We start from the raw sequence: 11,201 nt of genomic DNA on the forward strand, positions 1-11,201 counted from the left end.
TGGTATTGAAAAATCAAAACTTGTTTTATTGAAAAAAATGGGATCATTTGCATCAGTGTATCAATTCGATCGAAATCCTGCTCCAACGTATGCGTTAAGAGAAAAGCTTGCTACCGAATTCCCTTTAATCCACATCGACCGCAGCGGTGGTTGGGGTGAAAAGATGAAACAGAAACCGGAATGACGGATGATGAATAAAAGAGAGAAAGAGACAGATAGTAAGTTAGGTTGACGGAGTGGCTTGAATCAGAAATCAGTTTTGAGAATGATGTGATTGAGAATGAATGTGTGTTGAAGTGAAGAAATAAATTCAAAATTAAAAGAAAAGGAATTGTGTTGTGTTTTTGTATAATAGAAATCGGCCGCGTTTCCGACAATGTACACACATACACACACAGACATCACCTCAATTCGTCGAGCTGAGTCGATTGGTATATGTGACTCGACCCTCCAGGCCTTCTATCAAAAAGTCATTTTTGGAGTGAACATATAGCCTTTCCAGTACACTTAGTGTACGAGAAAGGCAAAAAGCAAATTTTAGACTATTTTTGCCTTTCTCGTACAACAAGGTGTACCGAAAGGCTATATGTTCACTCCAAAAACGAAAATTTGATAGAGCCCCCGGAGGGGTCAAGTGTTATATACCAATCGACTCAGCTCGACGAGTTGAGATGATGTCTGTGTGTATGTATGTGTGTGTGTATGTATGTGTGTGCGTGTGTATGTGTGTATGTGTACAAAAAGGTCACCTCATTTTTAGATAGTAAATATGAACCGATTTCAACGACCGATGGTTCATTCGACGGGGTACATTGTCCCATTGTTTCCTATTGAAAATGGTTCAGATCGGTCCAGCCGTTCCGGAGTTATGGCCATTTAGGTGTTCCGGACCGGTACCCCAGGAAGGGGCCAGATATGAAAATGCAACAAACCCATGCATGCGACCCATCAAACCACGGCATTTTCGATTATCTGATGAACGGGATGAAAGAAAATAGTCTCTGACTATATCTGAACCGGTAGTATTCCGGAACCGGTTCCGGGTATCCCGCCGGAAGTGGCCAAATAAGAAAGTGAACATAACCCATGCATGCGACACGTCAAATAGCGGATTTTTCGATAACCAGTTGAATGTTACCATTCAACTGGTTATCGAAAAATCCGCTATTTGACGGAAAATAGTTTCAGACCATGTTTGAACCGGTAGTATTCCGGAACCGGTTCCGGATGTCCTGTCGGAAGTGGCCAATTAAAAAAGTGAACCAAACCCAGGCATGTGACACATCAAAGAGCGGCTTTTTCGATAACCAGATGAACGGTAAGCAGGAAAAAAGTTTCAAACCTCGTTTGAACCGGTAGTGTTCCGGAACCAGTTCCGGATGTCCTGCCGGAATTGGGCAATTAAAAAAGTGAACCAAACCCAGGCATGTGACACATCAAACAGCGGCTTTTTCGATAACCAAATGAACGGTAAGCAGGAAAATTGTTTCAGACCATATTTGAACCGGTAGTATTCCGGAACCGGTTCCGGATGTCCTGCCGGAAGTGGCCAATTAAAAAAAGTGATCCAAACCCAGGCATGTGACACATCAAAGAGCGGCTTTTTTGATAACCAGATGAACGGTAAGCAGAAACATAGTTTCAAACCTAGTTTGAACCGGTAGTGTTCCGGAACCAGTTCCGGATGTCCTGCCGGAATTGGCCAATTAAAAAAGTGAACCAAACCCAGGCATGCGACGCATCAAACAGCGGCTTTTTCGATAACCAGATGAACGGTAAGCAGGAAAATAGTTTCAGACCATGTTTGAACCAGTAGTATTCCGGAACCGATTCCGGATGTCCTGCCGGAAGTGGCCAATTAGAAAAGTGAACCAAACCCAGGCATGCGACACATCAAAGAGCGGCTTTTTCGATAACCAGATAAACGGTAAGCAGGAAAATAGTTTCAGACTATATCTGAACCGGTTGTGTTCCGGAACCGGTTCCAGCTGTCCCGCTGGAAGTGGTCAATTAAAAAAAGTAAACCAAGCCCATGCATGTGACACATGGAAGAGCGGGGTTTTTCGATAACCAGATGAACGGTAAGCAAGAAAACAGTTTCATACCGTATCTAAACCGGTTGTGTTCCGGAACCGGTTCCAGGTGTCCCGTCGGAAGTGACCAATTAAAAAACAAAACCAAACCCATGCATGCAAAACATCAAATCATCAAAAATGTTTGTTAACCAGTTACACGGGCAGCAAGAAAATAGTCTCTGACCACACTTAAGATTACCAGCAGAAACCATGTTTGAACAAAATTTCACAAAAAATGGTTTCTGCAAAAACGAAAAACATTTTATGCCGCGTAACAAAATCAGAAGATGCCCTGATCCATACTAAACATGTGCACGAAATCCGATTTTGAAAATATTGCTTCGTTATTTTATAAAAAAATCAAAAACCAAAAAAATTAGGAAATGCTTCTAGTTTCGCCTTAAGCGGTTTTGCTTAATTTTTTTTTAAGAATTCTTTCATCAAATACATTTATTATTTATCAACTTCACCCCTCATTGATGAGTCAACGAGCACTGTGACAAAAGAAGAAAATGAGATTTATTACGTTCTAGAGTATTCTCAGGATTCAGGAACACTTCGGCTTATGGCCGGAAAAAATGTTGAGTACATATTCAACGAGAAAGGCACTAGCACCACTAGGTGGATTAACCTGGGTTTTTTTTTCTAAAAACTGAAAAGATCACACTCATCATTAATGAAATGAGGTAAAAGTATTATGGTCATAAAGACGTGCAGACATTACTAATGGAATTACAATTTAATCCGCGAATGATCAATTTCACCCCGGTTTATGGTACCAAAAAGGGTGACTGTATGCGATAATTGGTGGGGCATTATGTTGCTGTGCGGCGTTCTCAAAGTCCTCTGCAAAATGATTCTTAACCAGATACGCAACTCTCCGCCGGCAGCAAGCAGGATTCAGTGCCGGACGATCCTGTGTGGATCATATTCTCGCGCTCCGTATCATCTTGGAGCAAATCAAAGATTTCTAAGAATCTCTCTTCCAGGTGTTCATTGATTACGAAAAAGTATTCGACCGTGTCAATCATGAAAACATGTGGAGAGCCATCAGGCCCAAAGGTGTCCCTGTGAAAATCATCTGCCTAACTGAAGCACAGTACGAGGCGTTCTCGTGTAGAGTAGGTACCTTTACTAATACGCCTTGCAGCCAATCGGCCGGAAATGTCGCGATTTCCCATATGTTGTTGAATGATTGACGCAACAGTTGCGCAGATTCTACGGGGTCAGCTTTGAGCATCTCAGCTGATATGCGATCGACCTCCGGGCCCCGTTCGATTTCATGCTCCGGATGGCTATTTCTATCTCTGCAAGGAGATGGAGCTTCAGTATTGACGCGGGTAATGCGTCGAACCCTTGGCGGATCATGCTGAACCAGCGTTTCAGCTGGTCAGCCGGGTCGGTCGATAGCTGTCCAGATGTGTCTTTCACGGGCATCGTAGAATTCATCTTAGTCCCATTTAGGTGACGTGAGACATCGTAGAGGAGACGAATGTCGCCGGTATTTGCGGCTTCGTCGCCTTCGTCGGCTAGGGGGTCCGCCTACGCTCTTTTGTTCCGCCTTCATGAGCGCTTCACTTCCTTTACGAGAGTAGAGTATCGCTGACGGGCTACGGCTTTGGCTCCTCGTGTTTTCACTCGCTTCATCGCGGCTTCCATCGCTTCTCTATCTTTCTCTAGGTATCATCTGTGATCCACTGCTTTCTCTGGATGCGTAGCTCACCCAAATTATTCTCGCTGGTGGCGATGAAGGCATTCTTGATGGCGCACCATAGACCTTCTACGCTTCCACTTTCCGGAATATCCGCAGCTCGTTTCTCCCGAGGAGCTGGAGAAGGACCTTTTCACCGCAGCGTTTTCCAGTCAGTGAGTTTTGAACCGGGGCTTGATTTTCTCCTCCTGTTGATGGTTCCTGGCAACCCGAGCAGAAGGGCATGCCTTACAAATACCGTGCAAAGAGCAACCTGGGCTCTAATACCTCAAGTTGGTATTGCTATATTATTCTACGCAATATTATGAGAACACCACAATAACGAATGGAGGTATTTGAGCAAAGTTAGGTATTGATGATTTAGCTGGGAAAATAACTGAATAACAAGATTTGTTATTACATCATGGAGCTTTCGAAAAATGTTCAATTTAATAGCAAAATATGTTATTACTTTGTTATTTCATACCTTGTGGATAACAAATAGAGCACTTGAAATTTATAGTATGCATTCATTATTTAAATAACAAGACTTGTTATTTTTCAGGTGCTATTTATACAAAATTATGGTATTCATTTTTGTTATTTTGCCTCTTATGTCCGCCTAATGAAGGGCATATCGAGATATAATGTTATTTATGATAAATACTACGATATGTTTGTTTGTTACTATTCTTTTCTGCTCGGGAATGCGTGTCTGGATCTCGCCGATTAGGAGATGATGGTCGGACGCAATGTCGGCGCTTCGTTTGTTCCGCACATCCAGAAGATTCTGTCTCCATTTCCGGCTGATGCAGATGTGGACAATTCGATTTTCCACGTGACGCCATCACGGGAAACCCATGTCATTTTATGCATTTTACGATTGGATATGAGCGTTCTCGACAAGCTCGTGCGCGTCGTAATTGCCACGGAACTCTGCAAACAGTTCTACCATTCTCACCCATTTCCAAGACCACGGCATACCATGGCGTGCTTGTAGTCCGAGTTGTTTAACCCTTTGGAGCCGGAGGGGTCATATATGACCCCAACATAGAAACGTCTGTATAAATTCACCCATACAGCAAAACCGAATACTGTCTTCGGCAAAGTTGTTGCAAATTGAGCCCTCTATTGAGGAAAAATTGGAATATGTGTATTTGAGACTTCATTGTTAACCTAGAACATCCTGAACACCATGAAATTTGGAAAAACGAAATAATTGACATGCCAGTTGTTCTAAAAGCTGAACTTGGATTTGCGTTACGTTTATATGTATTCATAAACCCTTGGTCAAGAATATCAAGAGATGTTTTATATTCTGGGATGTTCCAGGTGTTCCAAATTGTCCTGGAATGAAGTCCTTCAAATCTACAAGAATAAATTTTATGTATTTTCGCCACAAATAATAGCATTGCATAACCTACTGTGATCCGTGATGCTCTTGACATCTACAATGACATTTAGAGATACTATAGGGATATCCCAGGTCAGCCAAACTACCTTGGAGTTCAGAACTTCAGGTCTACACTCGTAACAATAGCCATATATGTTATACTGAGTAACGCTGCATAATCAACCACGGTTACTGGAGCAGTCTGGAGTCTACTAGCTTATTATAACCCTTTGGGACATTCAGGGTCGTCCAAACTGTTCTATAATGCAGTCCTTCAAATCTACAAGAATAACTCTATGTGTTTTCGCCATAAATAATGGTATTGTATAATCTGGTGGGATCCGCGAAGTTCTTGAAATCGCATTCATGTTCAAATGTCATTCAGAGACACTATAGGGATATTCCAGGTCAACCAAACTAACTTGGAGTTCAGAACTTCAGGTCTACACACGTAACAGTAGTCATAGCTGTTAAATTGAGTAACGATGCATAATCAATCGTAGTTTCTGGAGCAATCTGAAGTCTTCTTGCTTATTATAACCCTTTGGGATATTCACGGTCGTCCGGTTGTGTTTTCACCACAATTAATAGTATTGCATAATTTGCTGGGATCCCTAAGCTCTTAAAATCTTAAATGTCATTTAGAGACACTATAGGGATATCCCAGGTCAGCCAAACTACCTTGGAGCTCAAAACTTCAGGTCTACATTCGTAACAACAGCCATATCTGCAATACTAAGTAGCGTTGCATATTTATCTGCGGTTACTGGACCAATCTGAAGGCTACTTTTTATTATTAACCTTTAGGACATTCAGGGTCGGGCTAACTGTTCTAAAATGGAGCCCTTCAAATCTACAAGAAAAACTTTGTGTTTTCGCCATAAATAACAGCATAGCATAATCTGCTGAAATCCGTGAAGTTCTTGAAATCTTAAAAGTTATTTAGAGACACTATAGGGATATTCCAGGTCAGCCAAACTAACTTGGAGTTCATAACTTAAGGTCTTCACTCGTAACATCAGCTATATCCGATATACTGAGTAAAGTTTCATAATCAATCGCGGTGATTTTGTTTTATATAGTAACATTATACTACCATATAGGATCTATGAACCTCTAAACTCTCAAGGGTTACTTCATGATATTTTTTGTGATAATTACACATTCCATATCAGCCAATTTGGACAAGTTCATGGTTTGGTGCTCGGTCAACAATTTGGAGTTCAGAGCTTCAAGTCTACAATTATGGTAAATGAATTTTACAATGGGTTGAAAAACAATGTACACTGAACCATTTTGTCAGGTAAAATCGACTACTTTTGGGATATTATATGTTGTCCAAATAACTTTCAGCTCAGTTCTCAAGATATACAACCGTAACAGTAGGTGTTTTCACTGTAAACATTACGGAACACAATCAACTAGATTGCATCTTGGATTTTCAAAAGGCATGTCAAGCTACTATTATGATGTCAAGCAGACTTACCTGAAATAACTATCAATTCAGCATATCAAGTCAAGTGAAGAAATCATTTTCGAAAATGTTCCAACATTTATAATTAACGGATTATAATTTTTAAATAAATTCTTGTTATCGCTGAATAAATAAATTAAACACAATCATAACGGTTGGTAATGTTGTGTAACTCGAAACAGTTAAAATAAGGTTTTATTACGTGGACTCCATGTAATATATTTCAGAACAGTGTGTACGACTCTGATTATTCCGAACTACTACTATGTCATAGTCTCTGGTTGTATTCTGTGAGCTCTAGTAAGCATAATTAACTCTTAACTCTTAACTCTTTATAGCCAAAACAGAAGCTTCAATTGCGGTAGATGCTAGATAATAGACACCAAAATAGTTTGAATGGCCCCAGTTGATCTGGGGCTTTCAGAAGACTTACTGGACATGATAGATTACAAATCGGAGCTTTGTATAATGAAAGCAGTTACCGTTACACCCGTATACTCTATGAACTAAACTAAAGAACAGTTTGGAAGACCTCGGATATCCCGACTGAGCTGATACTGTCTATTGAACTTCCAGAAGACTAACCGGACATGATATATTATAAACCAAAGCTTTGTATAATGAAAGAAGCTATCGTTACACCCGTAGACTTTCGGATCTAAACTCAAGAACAGTTTGGATGACCTAGGATAACTCGACTGATTTTACACTCTCAATTGAACTTTCCAAAAACTTACTGGACATGATAGATTACATCATGTTGAACTATTGAACTTCCAGAAGACTAACTGGACATGATAGATTTTAAACCAAAGCTTTGTATGTATAATGAAAGAAGCTATCGTTACACCCGTAGACTATAGGATCTAAACTCAAGAACAGTTTGGATGACCTAAGATATCCCGACCGATTTTCTACTCTCTATTGAACTTTCTGAAGACTTACTGGACATGATAGATTACAAATTGAAGCTTTGTATAATGAAAGAAGTTACCGTTACACCTGTAGACTTTAGGATCTAAACTCAAGATCAGTTTGGATGACCTAGGATGTCCGGAAAAAATATTCTGCATAATATTCTACCTTTTTTATACTATTGAACACCAAAACTACAGAAATACGTAGAAAAAACCCCATAATAAGGCTTGGACAAATTCCGGCTTCAAAGGGTTACGCCAATCGTCGCGTTGAAGTTGCCCATGAGTATCTTGATATGTATCACCTTCTGGAATATTATACACGACAGCATTCAGTTGGTGTAAAAGTTCACTTTGTCTTGCACTTCAGCAGCATCGGTTGACGCGTAATATTGGATCATGGTAAGGTTTCCAACTCGTGTTCTGAATCTGGCTACACTATTTTTCAGTCCGATGCATGCACCCACTGCCAAAAATAACGATCTCCCAAAACCACTTCGACATCTGAAGGAGCTTGTACAGGCGCAGAGGACTCAACAGTCTGAATTGGGCAAGCGATTACAATCATTACTTCCTTTTATTCCCCACATTGACTTGCAATCTGACGGAGCAGGCGCCATTCTTGTCTAAAAATAGAAGATCTCCATCGCTCACAGACTGAACATGGCTGTTAGTCCCAAGTAGCTATCTTGTTGGTTACATGAGCGAGTGTAGCTTATCTGGTGATACTGGAGTAGCAACTACGGGATAACAGTCAAACTTAAACTCAACTCTAGAAGAGGTTCTGGAATCAAATTTGGGTCTCCGAATGACATGCATGGTAAAATAGTTCAAATTATTAACAAATTACGATCAACTAACCAACATGTGTCAGAAATTCATTCAGTAATAAATGGGAACAAAGAAACGCCTTATTTTCTGTAATATTCATTGCAAATGGTTATGACTCAGCTATCACGGCATAGTATTCTCGGCAAAACGAATACTGTTGAACTTTGCACAATGACGTACTTTCCGCTGATGAAATGTGCGGTTTTGAATCCTACTCTGATATGCCGTATCATTGCGATAGAGAGTGAGCCGTCATCAATGAAAACTCGAAAAACATCTGTTGGACTCGATTCCACACTGTCCATCTAATCCTATAACGGTGCTTCCATTTGAAAAATAAACTGCACCGAAATAGCCAAAGACGTAGTTGATACAATTTCACACAGACTTGTTTTATCAGCACACGCCCGCAAGCTAACGACTTTTGCAATTTTGGATAAGTATTTTGCACCGAGGTAATTTCTCCAAAATCCCTGTTTACGAGTCCGACGACGTCATGAAGGCTCCATGAGTCACCATTTTTTTTTTCATAATCGCCCTTCGATAAGATAGTGGATTTTCAGTGCTGTAGGTCTCATGTTTCGATATACGTACGATGAGATCGATGTGTTTTGGCCGTGATTTTTTTTTCGGTTCGATTCTAACTATAGCGGTGGGGCGTGGTTACAATAAACAGGGGCTGCTAAACTCACGGTCCAATCGTCCAACTCATGGATGCTGATGAAAAATTCTGATAAAAGGGATTGTATTGATAACATTGAGTCGACATGAGTCATCAGCAGAACTTCGTAAGTAAATTCTATTGAAGCTTCCAAGGGTATTGAGGATCCCGTATCTGAAAAACTGAACCAAAATCCAGTTGTAAGTTTGAACGGTAGCGGACTTTAATCACCGGATTTCAGCAACTCAATTAACAATAATCTGAGATGTTGAAAAACTACAAGTTGATCACTACTGTGCACCTAATTCTGTGACAACCCTAATCATTACTCATAATTCGAGCTCTTTCACAATGGGGAACTGATATCGGGCCTGATTTATCGTGATTTGGTTAAGTTCTCGATCGAAATCGTATACCGGTATGGGTGTTTTTCGATGGCGCATACCGATTTCTTATCTAGAGATCGATGCATAGATTATAGTGCTTGATATAAAGCTGGATTTTGGAAAAGTTCAAATCATTCGAGTTTTGTTCGCCGAAGGGTACAGTGAAAACTTGGATCGCACGTTTAGGCTGAAGAGTGATTGAATTAGAACTGATAGTGCAAAATGAAACTCCTTATTGGACTGTTGCTAGTTGGACTAGCTATTGAAGGTGCGTTTGTGATAGATGTGACTAATGTGATGGCATTATAACGGATGTATTCAAATTTTTATATTTTTTTATCGTGAAGGACGTGCACAGCTAACATGTTTCGTTTGTGATAACTGTGGGGATCCGTTTGACCGTACTGGACACACGGCACAGACGTGTCCCCAGCCCGTGCCAACAATTGTGACACCTCCACATGAGGGAACCACCACGGCAATCCCTCCAACTCCTCCGAATCCCGAGGGACCAACTCTGACTCCTCCCCCAGTTGTACCTACTGTCGCGCCAGGCCCAACGCCAGCACCAGTACCCACTCCAGCGCCAGGACCAGGAGACGGACCTATTCTTACTCCACCACCCCCAGTTGGTCGCAGGAAGAGACAAACCAATCAGCTGTCTCACAGATGTTTCGTCTTGACTCACAGTAAGAGACACGAAATCCAATGGATCCAGCAAGACACCGTCTAACTTTTTGTTCTTTCTAATCCGCAGATGGAGTCACCCGGCGAGGCTGTACCGCGCATGGAACCGACTGGATGGAAACCTGCCGGACCAACAACAACGGTCAGCAGCCCAACGAATGTCGACTGTGCGACTGGGCCGAGTGCAACAGTGCCAGCGGGTTGACCGTGTCGATCGTTACGCTATCGGCTGCCCTACTGATTGCCCTCAAATTCTTCTAATTTGACAAATTGAAATTATACACCAATCTCCCTCTAAGCGTGTGATCGTTATTATAAGCATCGAAAACCAATCACTCAAATGCTCAAGCAATACGTTTGGCGAGCACTACGGCTGCACGAGTCTGCCGAAGCCTGGATTAGTCAAATATCGAAACGAATTTGTCACAAGGGGAATCTAGCTAGGGTCAACCGTTGTAATTTATAAGATAGTGTAATAAATTGTACCGCTAATAACTTATTGTAACCGTATTGTAGTCATTTGACATGTGATCGCGACTTCTTCTTCTTCCAGCTTATCCAATAACCTTCGGTCGCACCTTTTGGCGACTGTCCATCAGTGCGTAGAAATGATAAGCCCAGAACACGGCCAGCTGACCTCGTCTTCGTCGTCTTCGGTATGGATTAGGCACGGCAACCCAAGCCACCCGTTATCCATCATTTACGGTAATTGCGATAACATGGTGGTTAGATGTTCGCCCCTGCTGGGGTGTTTGTTGTTCGCGTAGATATTATCTCTGTTTGTACTTCTGATTTATCGGCCGTGGTGAAAACGCTATCTTTGCTGGGGAATGCGCAAATGGTCAGAATTGATTTTAGCCAGGAAATGGGGATCATGTACTATTCACTTTTGATTATCTAAATTCCTTGTGAGGTGTTGTAGTTGAATATATGTAACCCATATATGAACAAATTTCATCATACTGATGGAAATCTGATTGCAAGGTGAAATAAGACGTTACGTTTCCGTAAGAATTTTAATTTCAACACAGACTAACATTTGTGTTTTATCTATTAACCTTCGGTCAATCGCGCGGTTCGCCACCAC

The 11,201-nt window shown here is 41.2% G+C and overlaps 1 protein-coding gene across 1 annotated transcript; it reads left to right on the forward strand.

Annotated features, from left to right (window-relative positions):
- Positions 1-9,535: 9,535 nt before the first annotated feature.
- Positions 9,536-10,619, forward strand: LOC115254901 (uncharacterized). Its single transcript, XM_029852581.2, has 3 exons — positions 9,536-9,695; positions 9,775-10,116; positions 10,185-10,619. The coding sequence occupies exons 1-3, from the start codon at positions 9,650-9,652 to the stop codon at positions 10,373-10,375; spliced, it is 579 nt and encodes a 192-aa protein (XP_029708441.2). The 5' UTR covers positions 9,536-9,649; the 3' UTR covers positions 10,376-10,619.
- Positions 10,620-11,201: the final 582 nt, after the last annotated feature.

Source organism: Aedes albopictus, chromosome 2, assembly GCF_035046485.1.
Source record: "Aedes albopictus strain Foshan chromosome 2, AalbF5, whole genome shotgun sequence".
In the NCBI taxonomy this organism is placed as follows: Eukaryota; Metazoa; Arthropoda; class Insecta; order Diptera; family Culicidae; genus Aedes; species Aedes albopictus.

Coding starts and splice junctions, on each gene's coding strand:
- LOC115254901 (XM_029852581.2), top strand. CDS start 9,650: ATGAAACTCCTTATTGGACTGTTGCTAGTTGGACTAGCTATTGAAG. Junction 9,696..9,774: donor AGTTGGACTAGCTATTGAAG/GTGCGTTTGTGA, acceptor TTTATCGTGAAG/GACGTGCACAGCTAACATGT. Junction 10,117..10,184: donor ATGTTTCGTCTTGACTCACA/GTAAGAGACACG, acceptor TCTAATCCGCAG/ATGGAGTCACCCGGCGAGGC.